This window comes from Cyclospora cayetanensis, unplaced genomic scaffold (assembly GCF_002999335.1).
Source record: "Cyclospora cayetanensis isolate NF1_C8 unplaced genomic scaffold, CcayRef3 CcayRef3_contig_88, whole genome shotgun sequence".
Lineage (NCBI taxonomy): Eukaryota > Apicomplexa > Conoidasida > Eucoccidiorida > Eimeriidae > Cyclospora > Cyclospora cayetanensis.
The window spans coordinates 1-27,192 of NW_020312761.1; the positions used below are offsets into that span (position 1 = coordinate 1).

The 27,192-nt window shown below is 49.6% G+C and overlaps 4 protein-coding genes, 1 non-coding gene and 1 pseudogene across 5 annotated transcripts; 3 read left to right on the top strand and 3 right to left on the bottom strand.

Moving 5' to 3' along the window:
- Positions 1-103: 103 nt before the first annotated feature.
- Positions 104-5,677, top strand: LOC34623176. The gene is made up of 14 exons (XM_026335966.1): positions 104-145; positions 257-1,220; positions 1,347-1,453; positions 1,576-1,729; positions 1,886-2,067; positions 2,169-2,402; positions 2,508-2,580; positions 2,687-2,754; positions 2,971-3,163; positions 3,299-3,489; positions 3,631-3,763; positions 3,873-3,924; positions 4,037-5,457; positions 5,565-5,677. Exons 1-14 carry the CDS (start codon positions 104-106, stop codon positions 5,675-5,677), a joined length of 3,927 nt encoding a protein of 1,308 aa, XP_026191751.1.
- Positions 5,678-7,949: 2,272 nt separating this feature from the next.
- On the bottom strand, positions 7,950-8,031 carry Trnas-cga. The gene has a single exon. It is a non-coding gene; the product is annotated as a tRNA-Ser (tRNA).
- A 109-nt stretch (positions 8,032-8,140) lies between these two features.
- Positions 8,141-10,599, top strand: LOC34623175. Its single transcript, XM_026335967.1, has 4 exons — positions 8,141-9,101; positions 9,274-9,497; positions 9,689-9,806; positions 10,028-10,599. Exons 1-4 carry the CDS (start codon positions 8,141-8,143, stop codon positions 10,597-10,599), a joined length of 1,875 nt encoding a protein of 624 aa, XP_026191752.1.
- Positions 10,600-11,292: 693 nt separating this feature from the next.
- LOC34623174 (Golgi pH regulator) lies at positions 11,293-13,185 on the bottom strand. Its single transcript, XM_022736304.1, has one exon. It carries the CDS (start codon positions 13,183-13,185, stop codon positions 11,293-11,295), a length of 1,893 nt encoding a protein of 630 aa, XP_022587454.1.
- Positions 13,186-16,987: 3,802 nt separating this feature from the next.
- On the bottom strand, positions 16,988-17,667 carry LOC113146986 (annotated as a pseudogene).
- Positions 17,668-21,620: 3,953 nt separating this feature from the next.
- Positions 21,621-22,982, top strand: LOC34623173. Its single transcript, XM_022736303.1, has 2 exons — positions 21,621-22,351; positions 22,514-22,982. The coding sequence occupies exons 1-2, from the start codon at positions 21,621-21,623 to the stop codon at positions 22,980-22,982; spliced, it is 1,200 nt and encodes a 399-aa protein (XP_022587453.1).
- The last annotated feature ends 4,210 nt before the right edge of the window (positions 22,983-27,192 follow it).

A 27,192-nucleotide genomic window follows, 5' to 3' on the forward strand; every position in this document is an offset into this window, starting at 1 on the left:
AGGAAAGGGAGAGGCTGAGGAGAAGAAGGAAGGCGTTGAAGGTGTGAAGGCAGCAGTGCTGAGCAAGCCGGCGCCTCCTGCTGCTAAGGCACTTGGCCTCAAGATGCCTCCTCCTCCTGCTGTCAAGGCTAAAGCGGCTTCTGGAGTGAGCGAGGGGGAGGGAGTGGTTGTTGAGGGTGAGGGTGCGGCAGGAAAGGGAGAGGCTGAGAAGAAGAAGGAAGGCGTTGAAGGTGTGAAGACAGCAGTGCTGATCAAGCCGCCGCCTGTGGTTGCAAAGTTCGTGGGCGTTGGAGAAGCGCCTGTGAGTTCGCCACGCACTGAGGATGATGAAGGTTTGCAGATATTTGAATCGCGATCGCGTGCCACTGTTGCATCAACGGATGGCTTTAGGGGCATGGAGAAAATGGAGAATGGCAGCAGAAAGGATACTCAGCTCCGGATGCTGGCTAGTCAGTTTGACGTCGCAGGTAGCTCTGAAACAAAACAAAGGCTCATCGTAGCCTCCCAAAGTGTTGCCGGCTCAAAGGTTTCCCCACTGCATCCACCGCTCAGAGAAGATGCCTCAGATCTCTCGGCAAGCAGCATGCAAGGCTTTGGCGATACTACAGAGTCGTCCAAAGGCGCGCCTCTGAAACCGTCAGCTGTTATTGAGAGAGATGAGGCACTCCTCATGGATCGTTCAGCAGTGTCTTTTATTAAAGCACCGGATGCGTCTAGGGCGAGCTATTACGGCTCACTAGGCTTCGGGGATGAAAAGCAGGTGGATAAAAGAGTTCTTTTGTCCGCTGGAGAATTCGGGGCAAGTCAGCAAGACCCTGCAGAATGGTTTTTCCCTCAATCAATTGTTGATGCTGAGCTACTTCACCTCGAGACGAGAGACTACGTTTCAACAGGGAACTGCTTTTACAGTCTAGGCCCGAAGGCGGTTGTGGAATCGCTGTGCGATTCTCAAACGGAGTCTGATATCCAACAAACTGCATCTCCGAATTTGAATGCCAATGAAAGTATACTTATTGCTATTGACAGAATTAAAGGCCTGTACGACTCACCCACCAATCTCCTGCAATGGGATAGCAGCCAGAGAACCTCAGCGAGCATTAGCTGCACGCAGATTGGCAAACTCCCATCTGTGCAGTATGCAACAGTCCTGAGTTTGTGGAGCGAGCTTCTGCTTTATCAGAAGAGCCAGGTCATTTTGGTGGTTGGGGAGCCTCCACAAAGTAAGGTGCCGTACACTGACGCTTCTCGATATAAATTTGGCTTTTTGACGTCTTACGATGGATTTTCGGGTTCCTGTTGCTGAGAATCACAAGCACTCGAGTATTTACATGTGTCGACGTTCACAGACAAAGATCGAACTGTACCCTCACTTCTTTGTGGCTTTGGCCTTGTAATCGGATCCACCGTTAAAGAGCAGACATGGTTTGCAAGTAGAATCAGGCGCATCTATGACGTAAGTGCCACCCTCTCTAGGTGCCTGAGTTTCCCCTGGGCCGTACAGCCATCTGTACCAAAGTCCATTTCTCTGCCCTTTCTTAGCCCTTACCCAACTATCGATTTCTGTTTACTTTACAGGCTGTGACGATGTGGAGCACAGTTGTCTCCAATACATATGACAACGCATCTGTGTGTCGGTGGAGGTGGAGTCTCGGGTTTTGTAGTAATGGCAAGGCTAGAAACATCTCGCTTTCAGGAGCATTGCTAAGTGATGGGCCCCCTGCTGATGAGGGCTCCTTTGTAATTGTTCTTCATATTGTTCAATGTGAGCAAGAAAACACTACACACACACATCAAGAACCCGTAGGTACCGCTGCTCAATTATCCACCAGCTCGACACATTCGCATTCAAGGTGTATCCTTCTATCTTTTCATGCTTTTTCTACAGGTGCTTTGTCCGACTATGCCACTCCTCAAATCCTAGGAATCCCGAAATTGCCGCTGCAGGTTCTCCAAAGCTCTCTGCTACATGGCGATGCAGTGCACATCAAAACGGGCTCTCACACCTCGAAGGGGCTTTCAGCCGTCTCAGAAGAGCTGCAAGCAGCTTTAGGATTCAGTACTGCGGAGGTCAGCAAGTATTACACGAAAAATCGTGCTGTTGCACAAAGCGAGTTACAGTACTGCAGATCCTTCCTGAAATGCTTTGATTTGTTATGGTGTTACTACAGGCGGTGGCTGCAGTACGTATTTGTTTGGCTTACTGGATTCTGTCTAAAGGCATCAGTTTGAGGCCTGAAGACGCAGATGTTACTGAGATACTTCTAGGATCACAGGCAGGATCAGTGCAGTCGCTGATCCAACAGTGCACCGGGAATCAAGAAGATGTGCTGCGTCACCTACGAAATGCTCTTTATGATGATCTATTCGAACACGTCGTGAATCTGACCAATAAATCTTTGCAGGTCAGTTACACCGTGTGAGCCTACTAATCATATTGAATACGTTCTCAAACTAATTGAACTAACTGCGTAATTTTCTGTTGCGTGGGGACCCTGGTGTTCCTGCAGAGCGCTTTCCAACAACTAGTCTCAGCGATCCCATTAGCTCCGCAGGGCAAAGCTCTCCAGATAATAATTGAAGGTAGGAGGCCTACATTTACTTTGAAATAATGATTGATACGTTCTGGTTGGAACAGCCATCAGCATCTCTTCGGTAACAAAAGAGTGAATTCTTTGGGTGCGTACAGAGTCGCCATACTCGAAGTTTGCAAAAGATCGTCTGTCGTTCAGGGGCCTCGCTTGCAGAGCTTTTGAGGTACCTAGTGCGCTGAAATATCATATTCCCTTGCAAGCAAAAATTTTCTGGCTTGTTTGCTTGGCTTATAGCTTGGGATATTCTACAGTGAGGCAATGAACCAAATGGAATATTCGCTTTTGTGTGTCGCTAAGCCGCTTCCACCAGTCAGTACAAGAGATTTCCTTAGCCGATCGGAAAAATATACTGATGCTTAATGTTGCCGGTGGCTCACAGGTGCTGCAACTAGCATTTGCTTTTCGCGGCCTTCATAACCTTCAACGCATCATGGAGACTGACAGTGTGAAGCTTCCACCGTACCTGGAATCGATAAGGCGGACGCCTCAAACTCAACTTCTTGTGCAGATCCTTTTTTCCAGATATGGCGGACTTATACCATTTCTTGCTCAAGAACCCCGAAAGCCTGCAGGTTGGCAGAGCATCGATGCTTATCAAAGATCCGTATCAGCGTATAAGTTTTTGTCTCGCGGCCACTGTGTTCATGACTGGGGGTCCTTGTATCTGCAATAGCCATGGATCAGCCATTAACTGTTTCCTGGTGCAGACGTATCAAGGTGGATGGCTTGGATGACCGAAAAGCCATATATAAGAGAAGTCTTGAGAGTAATGCCCAACGGGTCGTTACTTGTCGACTGGCTGGGAAGCTGGGCGAGCACGAGCTTAATGGAGCTAACCGCAGCTTCGTGGACCGTTGATGGGTATACTTATAGCAAGATAGAAAGCTTGCTTTGCTCAGTAAGCGATCGAAATAGCAGTTTTGTTGTTCCTGTGGGCACTATGTAGTTCGACATGTTTCAAGCACTTGTCGATAAAGACGGATAGTGGAAGGATATAACCCAGCAATTGTTGAACTTTGTAATACATACGTCTGTGCAGGCATCAGCTACAAGGATGTGCAAAAACATGATTCATCCCGGTTATGCGCTTCGCTTGTTTCACGCCGTCAAGGATTCTCTAGCGACTGAACTCGTGGAAAGGCCCGTACTAGTCGTACGGTCGTCGGACTCGCGTATGTATGCACTTGGCAAAGTACCATTCGGTCTTGGCAGGAAATGGGACAAATACATCTTCACAACTTATCAGATAATGACTCATACTTCTGTCTTTATTCTCCGCAGGCCTGGTTAACTGGACGCACCAAGAGCTAAGGATAGTAGAAGACTGGCAGAGGTATGCAGGTTTTACGAGCGAGGCGTACGCATGAACTTTATATGAGAATCATAGGTAAGTATGAGAGACTATGAATTTTTGCAGGCTTTGTAATTGTGAATGTGTATCTCAGTTTTGGCTTTCCAGTGCTGGCGCGATTGAGCGATCTGCCAAAGTACTGTCCTCATCTTTTTGAAATGGGCATGTTTTATGGCCACGAGGAATCCTGGCAGGTTCTTGCGGAGTATCTCAACACGGAAGACTTTGCCGTTGGTAAAGCTCTCATTTTTGCAAGGAGTTCAGCCTATAACGCTCTGTATGGCTTCGAGTTAGCAGCTAAAGCTATTGAGAAAGACCGCGAAAACCGGCTACAAACCCTTCGGGCACAGTGGGACAAGCTGCAAACATTGAAGGCCGAGCTGTATGGTGGCGCTTACATGGAAATTCTACCTGAACAAATGCTTTCAGAACCCGTGGTAAACGATGTAATACCCGGAATCTTATTGCGACCAAGTTCAGTTGCATCATCTGCTTCGCCTGGCAAAACAGTATATCCTCACAAGTCAACGGAATCATCCATTGCTAGCATGAAGGTATCGGACAGCACGGAATCTGACGAGCACAACAATATCAGCTTAAGTGCGCGAGAGCCCCTTCAGCGAGGAGAAAGTTGTAGTAACCTCTGTCAGCGAACACACTCTCACTCTGTTCAGACAGCAACTTCCTCTAATATTCTACCTCAGTCCAGCCTTTTGTTCCGTGAATCGCTGAATGAGCCAAATGCTTCAGATCTCAAACCCAGCAGCTCCCTTGATTCGGCACCAGCTTCACTTGCATCGGCTCTTCCAAGATTTCTGCCATCGAAGTCTAACGGTGGGCAGCCTTCGCCACCCACTGCAAAAAACAGTTGCTCCCGGCTGCCTCCTCAAGTGATGTCAACCAGTTCTCCAGAAACAGATAGCACCAACAAAAACATGGAAGCCGCATTTGCACATGGTGATCCTAGTAAACCAAATATGGTGGAAAGTTACTCCTGTCAGACACCCCTTGGCAAGACACCTGTTTCAGGGAAGACTGTGACCCAGAAGCTGCCTTCTGCTATAGGCGGCGGTATGTCGACTGATGCTGAGGATGCGAAAGATGAGAATGCTATCTACACAGAAAAAATGGCAGGAGAGGAAGCACAACAGGGGCTTGAACCAACAGACGCTGCAGGATCGGGTTCCCCAGTTGAGGAGAAGCACATGCTCCGTATTTGCACCGTAGATGCAGAAGGCGAAGAAAAAGCTTGTGAAAATCCGGTTACTCAGAACGAAGAGGTAGCATCACCAAACACGGACGACATTTCGTCATGTGAGTTACCATGCAGCTCTACAAATACAGAAGATCCAGCACGTGCACTTTCGAGAGGGGCTGATGGTCAGAACGGGGAAGTTCAAGAAGCCTCGGCGGAAGGTCTTGTGCACGAAGAAATCGAACGTAACTCTGATGCTCAGCATCCTCAGTCCAATGTAGCCAGTGAATCTGACGATGCTCAGGAACAAGAGCAAACGAGTAAGTACGAGACTGCCTATGTTGCTTTAAATTTCCCCTGAGCTACTCTCGAGTCCAAAAGAGCACCGCCTGCATGTGTGTGTATTCCTACAATCTGTTCTTCTTAGCTGCAGCGAAAACGGGTCTTCGAGCAATGTGGCGTACGACTACAAACGACGGAGCTTGGCGAGGGCTTGTAATCCTGCCAAAAGAAAGCACAGAAGAGTCGGCACAAGCGTAGCTAAGTGATAGCCAATAAGCAGCTCATTGCATCCTGCTGACGGCCAAGACAAGATCATGGAGAGTACTGGGGTCGCAAAGAAAAGCCATTGGACTGCAGAGCCGAAGCTAACACGTGGTATCCTCCGCCATTCTTACTGATGCCTGCGAGCGAGGATCCGAGATTGCGTAGTGTCTTCCTTCTCTGTTAGCTGAGTCCAACATAAAGGTGTGTTACAACGGTCGGTGACACCAGAAGCGGCCCTCTTTAAGGCTCCTCAAGATGCTTCAAGAGCCACCTTCAGGAGTACTTCGTTTCTGTGGATGAGACCCGCTAAGTAGCGAGAATGATGAAAAATGCAGACTGTAGGCGCACGCATTGTAGACAGTAGGTACTCTATCAATTGATATGCATCTTAGCATCGAACGCTTTCGTTGACGTGGTACTGTGGAGATGCTCCGAGCCCAAAACGACGTGCTTGTTTCTATTTTTTTTTTGAAAAAACAGGTCTTGCCAGCAGATAGAATAGGTTAGAATAATTGAGGACGCTTGAAAGCTCTGAATAAATATCATCTCGATATCATAAATACTATACTAAAAGTAGTGTTCAGATGAGCTTACTGCCTGTTTCACGACTGTACTTTGCGTTTCGACTGCTCGTCTCCTCATTAAGACAGCGTCCAGCATTTACAGGATTTCGACCTCCAGGAAACAACCTAGTTCTGTTTCCTGAAATCTTTTGCTGAATTTTCGCATACAAATCAAGAAAGAAGAATGCTATTTGTCATTACTAACGACGCTGGTCTATAAGAATTCGCTGCAGCGTGACTTTGCAGCAATTGGCCTGCCAATGTCCTTGAAGTAGCACTCACTAGTCCCTTTTTTTTAAGCAATATGAAACTGCATTGCTGTTAGTTTCACATGTTCGGTACCCTTTCATACAGCTTTAGTATGCACTAGCCTCAATCTCTAAATGTCCTAACAGATCCCAAGTTTTGCGGCTAAAGAGATGAAACGAACATGGTCAATGGTAAGGTGAAGCATTTATGTAGTCGGTGATTGCGCCCTCTACAGAACCCCTCTCTTTTCACTGAGGCGGACGTTTTATTGCAATACTAATGACTTGGCCAGGCGTGGGTCTGTATATATCAGATTGTCGCACACGACAGGTGAGAAGATAACGTCATTTTCGGTCGCTACTGTGACCCTACCATCGAAGCAAAGAGCAGGGATAGGGAATTTACCACCGCTGGATAATGCATGCCAGATGCTCGAGTAATACTCCATTGAAGTCTAACTACGAGCGTTGGACGAGATGTAGCAGTGTGCCCCTTGAATCTGAGCACCTGGAAGCCCTAAGCATTATTCGTGTTGGTCAATGATTAAGGAAAGCCTACACTGAATTATTGATTGTAGGGCTATACCACTGGCTGCTAGCTGGTGAAAGTACCTATACGATGTAAGTCACTTGGAAGCAGCGAGGTGGTGCACAGATCCCATACGGAGAACTGCAAGAATGCTGGATTTTGAGCAGCGCATCACTAGTTTAAAACTCTGAATGAAAGGATTTACTTCTATGAGACAAAGCTAGTTATTTATTGTGCAAATTGCTGCAGGACACAAGCACGGTGACCAACTAAAAACAGTAGCGAGCTGAACCTGCTCGTAGTCTTCTCCTGTTTATCGCTTGTCCATGCACTTTCTGTTGCCGGAGCGCTCAAAGCGGAGTCTACCGTCGGCAGGATGTGTTACCTAATCGGTAGAAAAGAAAGTGTCTCGGTGTTCTTTTACTGAGCTGCGAACTCGTCCATTGACTGATGCTCACAGATTCGAGTAGCTGTGCTCATCTTACATATATGATGTGCTTGTGCCATATAAAAGCCGGCTTATTTTATATCTTGAAGTACTTTGAAAAATTGTAATCGTTTTTTGTTTGATGGCCAAATGGGTGGCCGCCATGTGCAGCATTTCTAGTGGCTATATGGTCATGAGCATGCGACGCCTTGGTGCCGCAGCCAAGTCTTCCGGTGAATGTGTCAAACGATGCGAAATGTTCCTAGCTCCTTGCTTATTCTATGTTTGATTGGTTTGAATTCTTCTGGAAGGCTCCGATCAAAGACGAAGCCTTTCCCCCATTCTGCAGACAGACTCGGTCACAATGTAGGCGGATCATCTCTTGTTGAAGCCAAGACACCCCCTCTCCCCTTGCGCCCTCCTCTTTGTTATAACCTATCCGTACTTCTGATTAGCAAAATTATAACGAGAGAAAGAAGTTGAGGAGTCGGAAAAAAGACGACGGCTGCAGGATTCGAACCTGCGCGGGCAGAGCCCAGTGGATTTCGAGTCCACCTCCTTAACCACTCGGACAAACCGCCATAGCAGCTGGAGAAAATCGACTGCGCTTGCAACGTCGATGTTGTCTTGACCCATAGTAGCACTTTATCTTGCTCTCTAGCCTAAACAGCTGATAGACCTTGGGCCCCGATGGCAGACACAAGCAAACGGGCAAGTGGAGTGATGCACATCCCTGGTACGTCGTCGCGCCGGCGATCTCAGGCGAAGAAGGGAGTGACACCCCAAACGAGACCTTCTGGAGGACCTGTCAGCGCTCCCGGAACGGTAATACACCCTTTGGGGGCTTCCACAGGGAATCGACAACCTATCACTGGATCGAGGGGCAGCGATGCGGAGCCAATCCAAGACCGGATTCATTCATCTACCATCTTGGCGCCTCCCCAATTTGAACCATCAGAATTTGTGCCTCTCGCAGAAAAGTGTCACTCGCAGCGTCTTTCTGGCGTCGTCCGGCCGCTTGTTCAATCAAACTCCATTGCGGGTGGCCCGAGAACAACCAGCCATGCAGGGCTCATTATCCCACAGCTGTTCAACCCTTCAGTCTTCAGCCATAGGACGCAATACATGCGTTCGGCGCAGCATGTTGTATATCGGCCAAATGCATGCCCTTCAGGCCCGAGCCCTGTAATTGCTAGCATGTCGGCTCCCCGTAGGGCAGCAGTGTTTGCAGCCAGTACACTAGGGGCTGCTTACCTGCCATATGTCTCCACAAACAGCGCCACACTAGCATATTCAACTGACCTTCAAGCAGGCATTCGCTTTCAGCAGCTCCAAAGGGAAGCAGGCGGGAGAAATGCGCCAAGTGAATCTAAGAGCTTGAGCAGCTCTTCCATCAAAGGTCTCGGTAGTTCCCCTGATCTTTCAGCTTGCGAATCCCCTAAGTTCGTCGCTGCTGTGTCTCATGGCAGAACAGCAACTACAGACTTTTCTCCCCCTCCTTCTGATGGAATACCCTCCACACCTGAGAGCCAGCAGTCGTTCGCCAACCAGTCAAACAGAGCCTCATTGGCATGTTGTGGCATGGATCTACAGCCAGTGAGCATCTGTCAGCTTTTCTTATGTGAGACCAAAACACCATGCTCCACGACTAGTTTCCTCGGCTCGCTGTTGAGGACTAGTTCTATGTTATTCTATCTGCCACTGAAGGCCCGAACAAGCAGATATAGGCGCTCTTGGTCCCCCACGGACTTGTTCCAGCTATTTCTGGCGTTCGCGCTTCAAGAACTCTCATTCTACTAGTACATGCCACTATTTGTGCGCAGGCTCTTCGTCGCCCCCAGCCAAGCCGGCGTTGCCTGCCAAGCAAGCAAATTGCCATTCAGCGATACAGCAGCTGCAAAACGCCGAGGATGAGGCTACGTCCTTAGTTCTGGCGGCACAGGATCGGGCCAGCGCCCTGCGTGCACAAGCAAGAGCACAAGCGGAGACCGAGGGTCAGCGACTTAGAAGCTCTATGGAGGCTTCGTTGGAAGCGATTGCCGAAAAAGTACGTTTTACGCCACTACATTTTTAAACCAACATAAACGGAACCGAAGATGTTGCTAACATCGCTGCTATACTTTGAGAAAAGCTTTAGCCTTAGTTTTTATGACTAAGTATTGGTAAAAGTTGACTGCTAAGCCATGTACTTCGAAGCACACAGACTCCATATCAGCGCAAGTCAGTATGTATGTGCAGCACAAGAGGGAGCACGAAGCGGATCGACAGGTCTGTTCTCAAGAGGAAGCAGAAGTGGGTGGCATACTGGAAAGGGATAAGAGTGCCAATCTACCAAGAACTGTTGCAATGATTGTCGGTACGCAAGAGAAATCCTGATTACCACGATTTTCCATGCACGAAAGCTTACCCTTGAACGGAGCCTCCCACTAGTCAATTTCATCGCGTTTTTTGTCCACTCATTGGAGGATGAACCCAGTGATTTCGTGTTCCTGCTTTGCACTGGCCCGTCCCGCCATGGTTGTGGAACCAAGTTTGGATTTCTGCGTTGTGTGTGTCGCTCGATGCTTTACCTTCCAGATCTGGTGCTGAATGTTGATGTCCAGTGCCCGATTGAGGCAATTAAGCTCTTTTGTTATCCTGAGAAATTGCTGGCATTCAAGGAGAGAGCAGCATTTCTACACCACCCCAGTGGCGAACTGTTGTTACGTACAGAGGACCACATTACTTGGGATCAGGAAGGCCGCGCTCTCCTTGAAAGAGACGCCCTCCGTCACAGGCACAGCTTTGGTTCCTTCTGGACAAGGCACCAAAGTAGAGTGCATGCTTCTGATCGTCCTGCCGTGTTGGTTAAAACCCCTTCCTTTGTGGATCCTTTGGACAGAGACATGAATCGCCGACTCCCGACACTCTGGGAACCCCAAGGAACCACCGAATTCGTGTCCTTCAAGCTCCCAGATTTTGCGCTTTCATCACCCAGCTGCTCGCCGAGCGAGAGCGAATCTCCGGCTCTCAGTGTCAGCGAACAAGTGGGCCCTTTAGAAGGTGCCATCCAGGGCACTGCGACTCCTGATGTCCTGCCTACAAACGGCGCAACCACTTCACCAAACGCAGGCCGGGTATCGAAACTCGGTAGCGGCGCGACAGAATAATGTATAATGTAAAGTTTGGCGAGTGGGGAGGAACTGCCGGTAAACTGCGGCTGTCAGCCTCGTAACATTCTCCATACCTTTTATGCTCAAATTAGGCGTCTTCGTTAGTAACTGACGTTCTCATTGCCGGAAGGCTCCTTTTATCCGGCCCGTAGTGTGCCTCTCACTCTGTGAAACTGGGCTTGCTTTATTGTAACTATTCACAGCGAGATGCAGGCAGGGTGGCGTAGGTATCGTTTCGAGATTTGCAAAAATGCACCACTGAACCTTATAAATCGGCTCATCGCCTCTATGCTGGCATTCCAGCTACCCGTCGTGGAATAGTGAAGAGCTCTAAAACAGAAAGCCCGGCGAAACCAACTCTCCTGCTCATATATTCCGCCTTCTGTAGCGAACAAGTTGATGAGGCTTGACAAAACTCTTCAACTCTTCGGGGCTTTCGCGTTACGCCATAAAACTACTAGGCCTCTAGCAGCAGAGTCACTCCCTCGTCCCAGGAGCAAAATCCAAGCAAGAGATCAAGCACTGCCACATTAGGAAAAGGCTCTGTGCTCTCTAGACAGTATGTACGGGGGCTCACTTTCAAGGAAGGTAGTAGGGCGCTGAAGCAGATGCACACCAACTGCCCATGCTGTAATGCTGCAAGATCAGGATAAAAGCTGCGCATACAATTTTCTTGGGGTTAAATCCTCCTCAGAGGCTTTTGAGTTTTTCCGCAGTGCGGTGGTGGGTAATCGCAATAGAAATTGCGCACGCAAGGGAAGAGAGGACGAACACGCGATCAAAATGAAGATGGAAAGCCCTAAAATCAAGAGACGGCGCGAGAACCTGAGCCAAGGCGTCGCGATAGGACTGAGGAAGGTAAACTCGAGTAAGGAGAAGGCAGGCGGAGAAGTACATCCCCATAACTTCAGACATCACCAAAGCAAACACATTGCTTGACACGGCCGTGGACATATAGCGAAAAACAGTGAGGAGTTTTTCGAAGAACCCACGGATTGTCAGAGCAATAATCCACCCCAAAAGCACCAGCGACAGATATGGCGTCATCAGTGTGACGTTCACTGGCACATGCAGCAGGTGTAAAAGTAATTCCAAAGTTCTGGTGGCCGGATCTGTGGTACTCACGCGGTCTAGCAAAACATTTGCGGCACTCATGAAAACGCGGTAAACGCATACTGCCGTCATGCCCCAACCCAGCAAGTTGTTGAATCTTCCCAGCCAGGTGCGCCCGTAGAGGGCCTGCGCTCGAGAGTGGACAAGATCATCTAAACCAACAAAGAGTTCGCGAGAAAGCTCCTCTAAGGCTTCTATTTCGCTCTGCAGCTTCTGGCACTGTTGTTCCAGCCGCCTGCCTGTTACAAACGCGCGGATCCTGTCCAGCCACTCACTGAGCCATCTAGGTACCCATCGCCACAGTATTTGTCGCACGCCAGCAAGTGCTTGACCTTCCGCCTGGCCTTCCGGCTCTGTGGGCGCGTTCGGACCTTTTGTTCCCCCCCGCAGAGTCGATCCGTCAATTTCCTCTCGGCTACCCGAATAACCTCCACTTGCCCCCCTGCGCGAGGCACTCGTAATCTCTCCCCCAAGGCCCCCATAGCGCCTGCGTGAAGCACTCCGGCCTCTTCGTGAGGTCGATGGATCAAGAGAAAAGGAGGAGGGGCGGTTGGATCCTGGGGGGGGTGAAAGAACTCCCGAAGTTGGCGTCGGCCACAAGCGAGCGCGTGCGGGGTTCAGAGACGCTTGCAAGTGGAGTCTTGCCCTTTTTTTTTCACTAACGAGGTTCAAAGTGTGCAGAAGCCGCTGTTCTACGCACGCGACTTCTGCTTGGGTGGTCGGATACAAGAAAGTGGCTACGTTCCTATAGGGGTAGTTCACACTTCCAAAGCCCGCCAGGGCGGAAACAACAGTAACTCCGCAAACACCTACATACGCCAGCAAGCGCTCCGTGTAGGACAGAAGGGAGAGACTGTCTGAGTTTAGATGCAATAGTCGCCCGGACTGGCAGAAGCAGAACCACAGTAAGGGCAGCACCACAGCGCTGCAAGCCGCTACTGCAACCCACTCGCGCCACCGGGGAGACAGCCTGCCGAGCTTCGACAGGATGCCGCTGCTCCCAGAGGATCCAAAGTTAGAGACTGCTGTGAGGCGGGAAAGAGCAGCCGCCCGTGTCTGCAGGCGCTGCATCTGCGGGAACTTCGCTGCCCAGTCGGCGATACGAAAAGAATCAGCGCTTGGGGCCAAGGCGTTGTGAATAATGGACACTGGGATCACTATGTAAAGCAACAAAAGTACACAGATTAAGTCTAAGTTCCACACAAAGCGTCGGATATGCGGGTTCAATATATGCAGCAGCTCCAGGATCAACAGCTGCAACATGGAAACGCAAGCAGTAAAAGTGGCACAGAACAGGTGTTGTACAGAGCGACGCTGAACCTCATAGTCACGATAAAGGTGTGTAGCGAAGAAGTAGTACGCGCCGATGAAGAGGCTGGCGTGGAAGAGGAATACAATAATGATGCCCACCACTATACCCGTGCCTGTCTGGCTCAGCGGGTACGCCGCCGAGAGGGGAGGGAGGGTCATCGCCGCGCCTAACGGCTCCCAAGCCGCTGGCTGGTGCGACACCCTCCGCTGGAAGGACTGGATTTGCCTTAACCAAATCCAACTCTCATTGGTAAGTTGCTAGGCCTGCAGAAAACGGCAATTACAGCGGGAAGGCAAGCACCTGTGTGCGCGCCCCCAGCGCAAGGATTAAAATAGCGCTCTTCCAGAAGGCTGCATACAGAAGATAAATACGGTAAAGTGGTGGTCGCGCGCAATATTGTGCACAAAGAAACCCATGCGGACGCCTCCTCCCAGAGCAACAGATGCTTACTGAAATTACAGATATCGTGTTCCGCACAGCTCATGAGTTTCCCGTCTTATGGAAAGATAATTCCTTTGATTTCATGTCTACGATTCCCTTAAACTCTCTCGAGCAGCCCATTTTGGCATAAACCGCAGAAGGGGTCACAGCGCATGCCGCCGCTCCGCAGCTGCCAGCCCTCCAGTGGACAGAAATGGCACCTTATGCACGATGCAGCATTCCTTCAGTTTAATTGTCACCCCAAAGCATTCTAATTGCAGGGCAAATTTCTGTAATATGGTTCCTGAAACTCAGGCGTGTGCTGGGAATACGAGCGTACCTGCTTTGCAGTACTCCTAGTAGAACGCCCAGAGCCGGTGCAAAAATTGGCTTGTCTGGAGGCTCCAAAGCTCTCTACTGTCCAGCATATAAACGCAAGGACCCGATGGTAGTCTTCGACATGGAGAAGCGGAAACGAGAGATTCATTTGGTGTGGGTCACTGGGGAAGATTGCACCGGCAGCAGGCGCTGCAGAGCAATGGACTCGGCTGGCCCATAGCTAGGTCCAGACTAGTCCAGGATCAAGGTTTAGAAGGAAATAACAATGTAATAAGGCTTTTAAATCTCCCTTTCCCTGAATCAGGTCTCACTCCAGGCCAAAGACCCGTACAGCCTGGATCGCTATGCTAACAGGTTGCCGTATGTAACGGCGTAAGCTACAATTAGACACTTTCTACTACGCTAGCTACATTGTTTAAAAATTAGTGAGAATTCATTTTGTGATTTGGCTTTCCATATGCATTATTGCAGAATTGCGTTGGCTCTGTAAGATAGGTATCAATGTGTGCTAAATGCTGTAAAGAAACACTTCGGGATGCTCAGAGTGCCACGCGAATGCAGCAAGATGCACCCAAGCTGCCACTCTGCCTTCAGTTCGGGACCCTGAGGGGAGAGGTCAGGAAACCAGCGGAGATCTGCATTTATACTTAGTGTAATGCCCCACCGAGTGTGTCCATAGGGGAATACCTAACTTCAGACTCAGTACAAACTTAATTTAGCATATTTATTTTTCTAAAAGATTTCACTTTTTCCCTTGGCGTGTACCTCAGTGTTCCAATGCAAAGAAGAAAGAACAGAGAAGGTCTGCGTAACTGCGCCGTCTCAACACGCCCACTATAATGCTCCATCTGAGGCCTTCGGAGAAGTACCTTTAGCTCTCTCTTAAATACGAACTGTGAACGTTTTTAATGAGCTCCCGTCTTCCCTTTTCCCTGAGCTTCACAACTCTTGGCGCTAGAGGAGCGAGTATTCTCTACTAGTTACAATAGCATCGAGCACAAAAGCACAGCCTTGCGTCTTCTTGACATCTGCCCCCGTCCAATGTCGAAATTCATGCCGTAGTGTTCCATACGGATACACTGAGGCCAATTGCATGCAGGAAAGCACGGGTGTTCCTGTTCTTTTGCCACTCCACAGGCAGGCAGGAACGCGGAAAGAGTGCAAATGAGAAAGAAATTGTGTGCGCCAACTGAACGATAGGCAGACTTACAGGTCAACGACGGACAAGATGCCGAACCATCACGGCCGTGGGGGTCCCATGGCTTGTTGTCAGAGGCTTGAATTGTATTGGCCTCCTTCTACGAGAAGACAGAACGCAATTAGAGGCGTAACGAAAGTCAAAATACACACTAGTTCAGCAGTTTCTCTGGGCCTCGTAAACAGGCTCGGCATACAAATAGAACCAAGTTATACGGTGAAGCCGAATTCAAGCCAAAAGTAGGCTCAAAAAGGTTGAGGCCACTTACCGATTAGTGCGTCTGGGCAAATCTGACTGCATAGAACACCGTAATAATAAAAACTGAGTACATTTTGAGCAGCACCTAAACGAGAGGGCAGCTATTTTACAGACCAAACTTGGAGAAAGAGCGAATCGCGCCTCCATTTGGGGGGAACTCGATACAGGAAGAAAATACATTGACTCGTGAAAGGATGGCAAATGGTCCTAGCCACCTAGCCCCCAAATTATTCGTCTGACTGCCTGACGATGCACCTCATGAAGCCTGCTGGTACGCTAGCCACCTGCTTTCAGAATTCCACCGCCGCTAAGGATAACTGCTGACCCCAGGCCACCAGGTTTAGGCTCAGAATCGGAAAGGGGCCACTCACTGTAGAAGAGGGATGCGGAAAAGCAACAGGTAAACGCTGTACTGTTATATCACCTAGTTATTGCGCAGGAGGAAAGAGTCAAGACGAGCGATTGGATTTATGTGATCACGTAGAGTAACACGTACAGCAAACCAGTGCAGTTGATGCGCCCTTTCTGGCCATCTGCCTCAGGATGGTTCGCGGTTGTTATATTTTGGCAATGCGCAGGCGGGCCATGAAGGCAAACCCCAAGGCACTACTGAACTTCGAGTTCTCATGAGTAATAATACTCTTGGGGGTGCCTTGAACGGTCTAAATGTAAGTTTAGGGAAAGCAACAACCTTCTGATCCGTGACAAAACTACAGAAAGGTTTGAGATGGGCATATTTGCTGACTCTGTTGCCGTCGAAGTATCGCTATTTTGAGTCTTGCCCTCCGGCAGTCCAACATTAAAGTCCGCAGTGATCATAGTCCAGATCGTTTCAGGAATTCTACGGTTTTGCACACAGCTGGCTACAGGGGCAATGCGCGGGCCTAGGTGCTGACAACATGGGCATGGCCGTGCACATCCTTCTGCCATGAGACCTATCCTAGGTCACCAGAAGCACGCAAGAGCTTTCACTCGTACCACAAACCCACAATTGCCTGGATAAACATAAGCTTACCCTTTGCGTAACATGGCATTGCAGAGAAAAACTCCTGAAGTACGTACGGCGGAGTCGCCGCTTTGTTATGAACTACCGAGGGCCATCCCCAACGTGGTAGTGTTTCACCCTTTTGTCATCCTGGATTTTGGCAATAATAGAGAATGCATTGCTGTCAACTGCATGAGAGTTACACTATTTGGATAGGAGCCATGACTCAGTACAGACAAGAGCTGTTGCGTTGTACGACGATGAATCACTAGGGCTTCGCGATGGCGCGTCGGCGACCATGTTGGTGATGCCCGATATACTTTGCCAGGACATCCAATCTGGCAAACATGTTGTAGGGACTTACTAATGTCCTGAAAGCTCTTTATGGTGTCGTAAAGTCCCATCAGCATACTTATTGTAACGAAGATAAGCTCGTGCACGCTTTCACGTGCCACTGCCTGTTCCGTAGCCGTTTAAGCACACGCCGTAGATGCTCTTCAGCGTTTTCACTAACAAATTGGCTAAATACTGGGGTAACGTTCATGTAGATAGCCATCCAGCCCTTGGTGGGGTCAAAACGATTTGTATCAACCTGACACTGCAGTTTAACTGGGGTAGTGACAAGTCTAGGCGGCGCACAGGTATATTGGAGGTTGCGGGTGTGGAGCGCCGCTCTGTGCTACTTATCAGAGTGAGTGGGGGTATGTAAAGAGCTGCCTTTGAAGGCCGATGTTGGGTAGACTGTTGATCCGCGTAGGTTTTAGAATTGCTCGCCAATAGGAGGCGTACGAATCTGGTGCCTGCCAGTAAATATGTCCAGGGGCTCGCGGTGAACACACATGCGCCAACTTTGATCCCGTTTGAAAGCACAACATCGGATTGTGTCCCAAAATGCAAGTCAGTTCCTGCACTTTGCCTTTTCCCAACGAATTATCAGCCTGCCGATCAGACTGTTCTTCATGCTGAGGTACCTTTCCATAGCAAGGATCATAGCTTGCCACTGGCCTGGAAGGTAACAAAATACGGTGAGCTGCATGCCCAGCAACTATCCCGCCTGGTGAGAGCTTGTCACTTGTCATCCCAGCAGTAGGCTTCTCCCTGATATCCAAGGATTCCTTTTCTTCAAGGGTCAGTAAAACTCTTTGATATAGAACTATCTCCGTAGACATCAAAAGGGAAAGCAAGCTCAAAACCGTCTTCTTATACTGCACTGTTGAGCCACCCTTGTAGGGACTCCGCTTCTCTTTGTTAAGGCACCGAGTCAAATTGGCTCACCTTAGATCAAATGAAAGTTGTTGGAGACTTAAACATACTGCTTCCCAGTGCTTCCTGGTATACTAAACTCCACAGCGCGCACCTGAGGCCTCACTGGGTCGCCCGTGGCATACCTAGGAGTACGCCATAGTGCGCTGGCTCACCAAAGAAATCAAGGGTTACCATGCTGAGTGAAAACAATTCTGATTTGAAGTACCATCCAGCTGCAGAGGTCTTGCTAATCGATGTGGTCTGCAACGTGTCAGAATGTACGAATCTTGAATACAGCGCTAACGAATGAAACGGCAGCGTGCACTTCTGCGTCGTTTCCTCGGAAACCAAATCAACTTCTCATTCAGTGGCAAGCAAAGTTAGCAACTCGTGACATTAGTCTGGGCTTGTATTCGCTCACAGTTGACCTTCGTTGGGTTGGATTTCCAAATGCGGCTTCGTCCTTTGTAGTTACTTCAGTGCGCACAGCCTACGTGGAGGCTTGCCGTTTCTCGATGCGCCATCTTAAATTGCCAAGCATCCTGGTTCCAGCGGCCGATTCCCTTTGCTCAATTTTTTGGGGATGGTTTAGAAGCCCGGCCGAGGCTCCCTCAGGTCTTCTTTTATCGTCCACCTTTTGAGTGTGGGCAAGGGCTGACGGCACAGCCTCGACATTCAAAGTTCGAGGTCCCAACTTCGCTCGTTCTTTAATCCCAAAACGCAGGAGTTCGGCTCATTCGCACGTACAACTGCAGGTATTGCTTTACTTGCGGAAGCCTTACTGGTTGTTTGTCTACTCGCTGATACCACCTCACGTGACCCTGTGGGTATACCATAGAGAACCCACTGAAAAGCCAGGTGTCTGTCTCCATTGTGGCTAGGGAAAGCCAAACCATCAATTTCTCAATATTCCCATTATTGACTTTACCCATCGATTCATGGAGTCCCCTTCTTTAGCTTTCTCGATTCTCCTAAAGTTTTCAGCTAAGATCTACATGAACCGACTTGCTGGGCTTATATGGAGGCTGCAACTGTAGTGTTTCTGTCGAGAAGGCCACTTCCTCACAGGATTAGAACCACCGCTCAAATATATTTCCATAGAACAAGCATGCAGCAAGGAACACATACTTTTTTCCCGGGGTTATGAAGTGCGTATGTCTAAACCAGCCGATAAAAGTTTGAAATACTTGCTCATCCTTGCGGACTCTAACTTCTCGCCGGCGTAACCACGTCCGCCAAACCATAACGATTTTATCGGAGGGGAAATCATGCCGCTCTACAACCTTTGGAGCTAGGGCATTCGCACCAGCTTGTGGTCCGGTCTCTACCGCCCCAACAGGCATTGTGCCACCTTCAGGCTCCGCCACCAAATGTGTTCTCCCACGCTTTGTTCCCACAGAAGTCTGTCCACTGAATTCCCGCATAACTTGATTGAGGCCGGAGAGATGTTGCGGGAAAGCCCGACATCCCAATGCATCTGCATCCACTGGATATGCGGGGAAAAGCTCAATCGAACCACGCAGTCCTACCAATAGCAACGTTCTCTCTAAGATATCCGGAGAAAGGCATTTAGCTCTACAGTCAATACAAACTTGATAATTCAATTCGTGAAGGTTTTAAAAGGAACTTTTCGGTTTTTTACTGTCCGGGTATTTCACACCTGCCATGATTGGGAAAGAGATTCAGCTGCAGTGAGCGTAGCTGCAGTCTCTGCGCACTTCCAGCATCCACAGGTTGCTTGTCGCGTCTTGCCCAGCGGCACACAACATTGCGTCCTAGGGCACCCAGGTGACACTACACGGGAACAAATGAATTGTACGAACAAACAAATTTAATTAGTCTGTCCTTCAGTAATTGTTAGCTCCATATCAATAACTTAGTAGGTAGTGTTAAAATGCAGCTTAGGCCCTTACGTTAGCTTTACAAACACAGGCACGCTCTCAGCCCCTAGCGTCTGGAGTGCGCACAATCATAGTGCAAAGATTTCCAGACTTTAGTCCTGCTTTTAGTTTCATTTATTCTTTTGTTGGTAAATGGAAAATTGTACTATCCACTATGGGGTGCATGTACGCTGTAAGTGCATGCATTCGCAAACTCGAGTCGTGTGGAGCTGTGATATGGATGAAGACATGTATTGTCTTCATCCATTTAGGTAATTTTCCTTAAGTACCAGAGACACTGACTGTCACCGCAAAGCATGAACCCCGGTGCAGCACACAGAAACCCGTTTCTTTGGGTTCTGTCTTCGCAGAGCTGTGTGAGCGATCGCGAGTCTCAGGGGTATGGCTTTCTCTGTGAGTATCCATAGCCTCCTTAATCGTAAACAGCGGAAAAATAGGCTTAGCTCGCGAAGCCTTCCAATCTGAAACTCCGCAAGTGGGCTAGGCACACAGGCAGCAGCTAGGAGCTGGCATGTCCCCCAGAGGAGAAGCGGCTACTCCGACGCCCAAAAGCTTTCGCACATAGCCCGTTGACACTAAGTGTAACAAGTCTAATGTGCACGAAATATGTGTATTGACATCTGGAAGTGCGCAGAATGCCGTATCGTCGGCTGAAACTCTGCTATGGAAGTAATGTGGTAGAGGAGCAGGCCAGAGCTGCCCCTGCACCTTCCTTTTCGGGTTCCGCCCGTTCTCAATGCACGCTATTCAGCTGTTTATTATGATTAAATTAAGTAGCATCCGTTACTGTCTTTGAAACATAGACGGGCATGGCGTCTTCGGATAGTACGCGTCAGTTGTTTGTAATAGCTGCTGCTCATCGGACACCAGCACCAGCAACCGAGGAAGTACTGGTCGATGTTGCTGTTGAACCCCAGAAAAGGCGATAGGCGCGTTACATACCGAACAAACAGGCATGTCATGACTTAAAAAGCGGTCGTTAGTGCCGAGTCTTGTACAGTTGCATATGAGGTGCGTTGTATAGCCATTTCAGGCTAGGGGCGGCTCTCGCCTCCGAGGGAGAGGGGTAGGATTCCTCTAGCGAGGAGCCATTACTGTGCTAGTAGGGTCTTTAACAAAGGTCTTCCCGTCTTTTGGTTGACGGAATTTAGGATTAAAAGTCTGGGGTTTAAGGTTTCTCTCTGGGAAGTGCTTGTGCCCCACTAAGCGAGAAGGGGTGCCTCCTAGGCAGCAGCCGCTCCTTCTCGCGCCTACCGGACCTGATGAATCACACAGCTGCTTCCGCCTATCTGATTGGACGTCCACTGCCTCTCCCTTTTTATTTTGTGGTTGTTTCCACTGACTGCCTCTGGCTAGGATGCAACGGCACGCCCGAAGGTTCTCCTAGCGGGTTCGGCAGTACAAGCTCGGCAGACTCCTTGAGGGGGTAGCAGCACAGGCATATAAACCTCGCCAAATGGTCCCGTCTATGAGGCCCCACAATCTGTTTTGCCCACTTTCTGCCTTTCCGAGGGGTCTCTAGCGGTGTGGCGCGCAGGCCTCGTGGTATCCTCTACTGACTCACCTCGCCCTCTCCTGTTGCCTGTCTTGGTACCTTAGCTCATCTATCCCTGCCTCGGACGTGCCAACTTGCGCTCCAGAAGCAGTGCTTTGTGTCTTACAGTCTTCGGGGGTCCTTCCCCTCCTGTTGACTTCCTCTAGATGTCCATCGTGCGGGGCGAGTTACTCCGTGGCGGCCCCCTCCGCGTTGTCTCCCTTCAAGTGTATGGGTGCAGCCCGCACCCCTATTCTTGACCACTGCTTCCAAGTGTGCCTCCTCCTATATTCACTCTGTTTCACAGAAGCTCGCTTGCGCCGAGCCTGTTTTGCCGGGAGTCCTTCTCGGCGAGGGATCATTCATTCAGTTTTCGGCGTTCCTTGTGCACAGTAGTGATGCCCTTGGTCGCGTCTGTCAGGGTCTAACGACAATCGTGTGCGGCAGCAACACCGCTCTAAGCGCGCCGTAGCTGGAGTTATTGTAGAGCACTGCTCTCTCTCGACCCAATTCTTCCGTTCCCCATACCTTGATTAACCAACCAGTCATTAATTTCCTCCCTCTTCCAGTACGGCGCGAGCTCCCCCTTCCCGTGGGATCCCGCCCGTAGACTTGGGGAGCTCTCCGTCTCTCCCCTTTACAGTGCGTCGGCTTGGCTGCCTTCGGGGCGAACACGTACCCCACTTGCCGTTCGGCTGGGCTCGCCTGGCAAAATGCAATCGGCTATGGAGGGACCGCTGTCTCGTCACGCGGTGTCTCCTAGTCCCTCTCCCTTCCCCTCCTTGCCATTTCTTACAGACGCCTACCTCCCAGGGCACCACGCTGTAGCTACGGCAGCGCACCAGCAGCAGCCCCTGCTGTTGCTGCAGAGCAACTCGCTGGAGCAAGGCGCAACCCCCGCCGCGACAGACAGGCTTTCTGCTAGTGCAGAAAGCTGGTGCGATCCTAGTGGCGCCGCTGCGCTCCATCTTCTGGGGGGCCCTCGAGATGGAGATGGCGCGGGGGAGCTCCTCTCGGGAGTACAGGACCCTACGCCTTTCGCAGCCTCCTGCTTTGGCTCTTACCTTTGCTCTCCTTATATAGAATCTCCCCAGGGGCCAGAGGGCCCCTCCGGCCCCGAGGGGCCCCCAGGTTCAACGTGTCGGTCTTTTTCGCCTCTCAATTTGGCTGCAACTCCTGATAGTGCAAGCAGCAATTTTGTCGGAGCTGTTCCATCCGGGGGGTTCTCGCTCTACTATGGACCCTCTTTCCCCTTTTCGCTGCCAAATCCTCTGGCTTGTGGTGTCGCACAAGACGGATCATTGGGAACCTTCGGCACAATAACAAGTACTCCTCCGCAGCAGAACACAACGCAAGAGACACAGGGATTTGCGTCTGATTATGACAGACTCACGAGGGAACTTGGCAGGTTTTGTGCGTCTCTGCGAGATATTGTGACCGATAAGTGAGCAAAACCTTTGACCGCTTCCTATGCCTCGAGAGCATCACTTAATTTTGCGTAGAATACCGTTGAGGACTACCTGGGATGTCGGAGGTGCGGGTGCATGCAGCGGGTTCGGCGTTTCCTTTTTTCAGCGTGTCTCTGGTGCTTTCTGTTTCTGTGCAGTCCGTCCTCTGCCGAGCTGAACTCAACGCTTGAGACGGCAATTGGCTCTGCTGACCAAGTTTCTCGAGTGCAGCGAAAGCTGCTGCTTTCTGGCCGTCAGCAGCAGCATTTGGTAGCTGACAGCAAGTTAATTCATTCTAAGGTGTACATGTTGCACCGCATTCTGCAAAAGACAGCACCCCGATACAGCCAGTTGCTCGCGGAGCATCCGCACCTTCAAAATCACATTGAGCAGCTCGAACACCATCATAGGGATCCTGTGGGATATGCGGCGTGTGTCGGGAGTGGAAGTATCACCGGCAGCGTCCAAAACTGTACCATGAGCCACCGCAACAACAGCAGCATCAGCACCAACAGGCGTCGTAGTGTTCGTCAATATAAACGGCAGCAAACCGCATCGCCTCATGACTTCTCAGAGGGAATGCTGCTACCAACTATCAAGACCGAGCCAACATCAAGTTGCGCTTGAAAGAACGCACCCGCACTTGTCCTCCGTTGACTCGGGTTTATCTATGCAACCGAGCAAGGGCATTATATGCGCCCAGGCGTCAGACCGCTAAGGCGCCGCGAATTCAGGCATCCAAGCTGCACCTTAGGTGCAAGAGGGAGAACAGTGTTCACGAGGCGGTCTACCGGGGTGCGGGGCAGACGAAATATGCGTTTGTTGTTGCGTTCAAAATGAGCGATATTGGTGGTGCTTCTTCCGCCCACTGCAGCTTACTCTCCCACTTCTGTTGCGCGAGATGAGGCGATTTTGGAGCCAGATCAGCACACATGCATGAGGGATGCTTTCAGTTTTCTTTTTTGAGGGCTGTGCTTGCTACATATGCGGTGTTGCTTTGTGGCTACTGGTATATACCTTTCCGGAGGGCCATTGGGCCCACCAGCGAGAATGTAGGTGTTGTGGATGGAGTAGTTTTTTGTTTCTGTGTTCTGTCCCGCTTGTTGTGGAAGGGGGATGTCGTATAAAGGCTCGGCGCGTTTTTAGTGTCTGTGCGGCGGAGCCCCTGTTTCGTCGTTACTTCGGTCCCGTCTCCCGTTTCATTTCATATGCTTGCTTCATGGGCACAAAGGTGGCACCTCAAAGCAGATTTGCTTGCAGGAGTTCTAGGCTTGTTGTGTTTCGCCGGCCGCTCCGTCATCGTGCCCGTCCAGCAATACATTTCCCACGAGACTCAATGCTCTGTGTGGCCTCTCCTGGCATGGGTGCGTAAAGCCCCCCAAGCACAGTCTTGTATGGCAGCAGCAGCGTTAATGCCATTCTGGTCCCAACTCGCCAAACCAAGATCGGGCCAGTGTTTCAGTGTGCCACACCTCGTTAACTGCAAGCCCCCAGAAAATGCTGAGGCAAAAGGCAGTGGGTTTGCGGGGTGTGGAAACCGTTTCAACCAGCCCACTGACATTTCAACCGGCTCTCCAGTATTCAAAGCTCGAGGTTGCTGGGACCGAACGTTTTGTAATCCATTCCCAGATGGGAAGGCTGCAGTCTTCGGCGGGTATCCCAACTGCGCCCCCAAGGCTTTCCCTGAGAAGTCTCCCACTTGCTCACCGTGAGTGCAACGCTCCATCTAGGGTCCCCGGAGCGAGAGATTCAACGTCAAACTCGATGAAAACTTGAGGTTATGCTGAGTATTTTTTTAAGAGTTCCCGACTCGGCCTGCCCTCGAATATCTCAGTTTTCTTACTAGGGGAGAGGGACAGCTCGAGTGCCTCTAAGCTTTCTGAACATTAGCGGCTTCTTGCACGTAGCATCTAGCACACGGGCACACAACACTGTGCCTTCTTGTATCCACATAACGGTACTCTGCAATGAAAAAAATATACGGGCAGGCAAACCAATTAGTAAGCTCCCCACTAATGCCCAGTTTAGTACAACGAGCACAGTGCATGTTGTTCGTGCAGCACAGCCCTCTCTACTAAAACGCATTTGTTTGTACTTCGTTTCGCACCCAAGAATGAAGGTGTGTTCCGTAGCTAAGTGCAGGCAAAGGCTACGCTTTGTTGGCTGGTAAGTTCTTTATTATTTTGAGCACTATGCAAGGGCGCACGTCTCTTGCTTATGTGTCAGAGTTTTGATCCCATCACATCCCTTGGAGTCGGCGTTTTACTTCAGATCAGGCACAATTTGCAAAAACTGCTTTGTTACTCTAGATTTAGCGACATTACAGTTTAGGAGCGGAAGACATTATTGCATTGTCCTCGTTTCTAGTAAGTACCTGAACTGCATTACACAAGCACGCAAAATACCATGAAGAGCCAATCGCTCTAATGGCGGTGCGGCATCTCAACAGTCAAATGAAGACAACAGTCACACAGCAAGGCCATCCGAAGTTTCAAATACTTAATAAAGGAAAAAAGTCAGCAAACTGTCTTGAAGCCCCGCCGCAGGTCGTAAGTGGCACAAGGTACCGAACACTTCTTTGTGCTAAATCGCAAATTCAACAGCACTTATACCTTCATGAATCCAGAAGAGGGACTTCCGGTGGTGGTCACTGACTTTCAATTCTTCAGGCCCAGGAACCCGTAGGGTCGTCACATGTGCTTGCATACCAGCCCTGTAGGTGGGAAAGCTTTCGCATTCTATCAAGACATATTCCTCCGTAGATTCCTCTAAGGCAATTCTTTTTACAAAAAGGAATTTAAGTATAACAGGGATGTGAGTAACGCTAGTAGGATTGTGAGATGCATCCGCTACTGGGCACTCGCCGATGCAGAGTCCAGTTAGATGTGGACTGGCTGTGCAGCTTAACCCTTCTTTATGCACTAGCGCAAGGGCTACTCTGCAGCTCAGTAAAGCCACAGGTGTGTTGGCACTCTACTAAGAAACTGCCCCGCACACCCTACCACGGGACTGCTTGCGTTTTACACTATATGGGCCGCGCGAGAGTCCCAGCAAACTTTCTTCCACATTGTGTTTCGTCTGACTCTGTTTCTTACTTGCGCCCCTACAAAATATCGGTGTGAGTCAATATAGCTCACTGCGACCGCTGAAGCTTTTATCCCTAGATCTAGTCTATGAGCCAATTTCGTTGACATCAGCTTGTGGGGCAGGTGACGCTTGTACTAGAAGCCTCGCACGATACCGTATTGATGAGCTATGGAATTTGATTATTGGCCCCTATCAACTACTCAACTACTTACCAATGCTCGTACCATTCTCTATATTGAAAGAACACTTTTAACTTGTTCCCACAATCTCTGTGATTGATCGTGTAGTGGACTGGAGTCAGCTGCATCTGTAAACCCACAATCGTGAATTTCTTTGCCGTTAATAGTAGTGCTACTTCAGCCAAGCCAAAAATCTACGCTTATACGTCTCGGGATAGACCTACTCGTATGTACAATATTTTGCTCCAACTGGTTTCTTTGGGATAGCTTGCGTGTCATTCTAACGGAGGCTATTGAATGCCTCTGCCAGACTTCTGCCAGCTCATCTTGAAATATTATCAAATTGCACGAGCATCCTCTCTGGTGCCTACTTTTCTGATTCATTTCATGGCGTATTGCCTCTTCGTCTTCATCTCCATTGAATTCACTACCTGTTCTATTATTCTGTATTTTTATGTGTTTAGGGATACGCTAAAATTTGGCCCTCGTTTTTCGAGTCACACTTATCGTCTGTGAACACTCAGTATTGCATAAATGGTGTGGCTAGTCTCTTGCCCTGTTCGCTGCAGTACAGCGATAGCGCCATAAGAATCTACATGGCATGTGTTTTTTGTAGGCAGCTACATGGTTTACAATGACAGTCCAACTGCTTGCACCAGATGCAAGCCAAAGAAGCTCCATCCCCAACTAATTTGACTTCAAAGTGCCCTCCACTTGCCTAGTCACCATGAGCTGTCTTGCCTTATTATTCTTTGGTCTTCTTAGTCTGGTTGTGGTATAAGGGCTTTGTGAAACAAGCGTACGCACCGTGAAAAAGGTTCCCTAATTCCAAGACTTCGGCTTTCTTGGCTTTCTACGCTTGTGCTGGGCTTTCGCGTAGCTTAGCTAAGTTCCTGTGCCAAGCATTCACCGTTGCCTTTCTGTGCACTTTTAGCCACCCACTGTGGAGGCACCAAAAAGAGCTAGACAATTGCATACTGCTATAGACAGATTTGAGCGCACATGTAGTTTATCTGGAGATATGAAGACAGGCAGATGGCAAATAACAGAAAGCCACATTAGCAAGTTTAAATTGCGCCGTTGTACAGCGCACTTCGATGTCCGACTGGCTACTAAACCATGGATGAGCAGCCCCAAAGCATAGAAATGGTCTCATCCACGAACACTTTCTCAGGGTAGTTGGGAGTGATACCAACTTTGCCGAGACGCTGCCTCTCCAGAAGAAACGATCTATTTTAAAAAGTATAGTGGGCTAGTGGAACTCTAGAGTGGGCGCAATGGCTTCTGGAAGACGGTCCCGACATATTTCGATAGTAAAAACGGGCTTTCACGGAGGCCAATGAGCTACAAACAGAACATGAACACCATTGCATAATCAAACTTGTCCTTAAAAGAAGTGTGAGGATTGGAAGAGGGGTGCTGGAGCAAAAAAGGGTCGCTTACGCCATCGAAGAAATTGTGTCGTACTTCACGGCCCACTATTTAACTGTAGGCTTTAAATTATGCTGGCAAAAGGGTAAACTGCTGTGGCCCGGATCGTCAAAGGCGCCACTTGAATAGTTCAAGAGCCT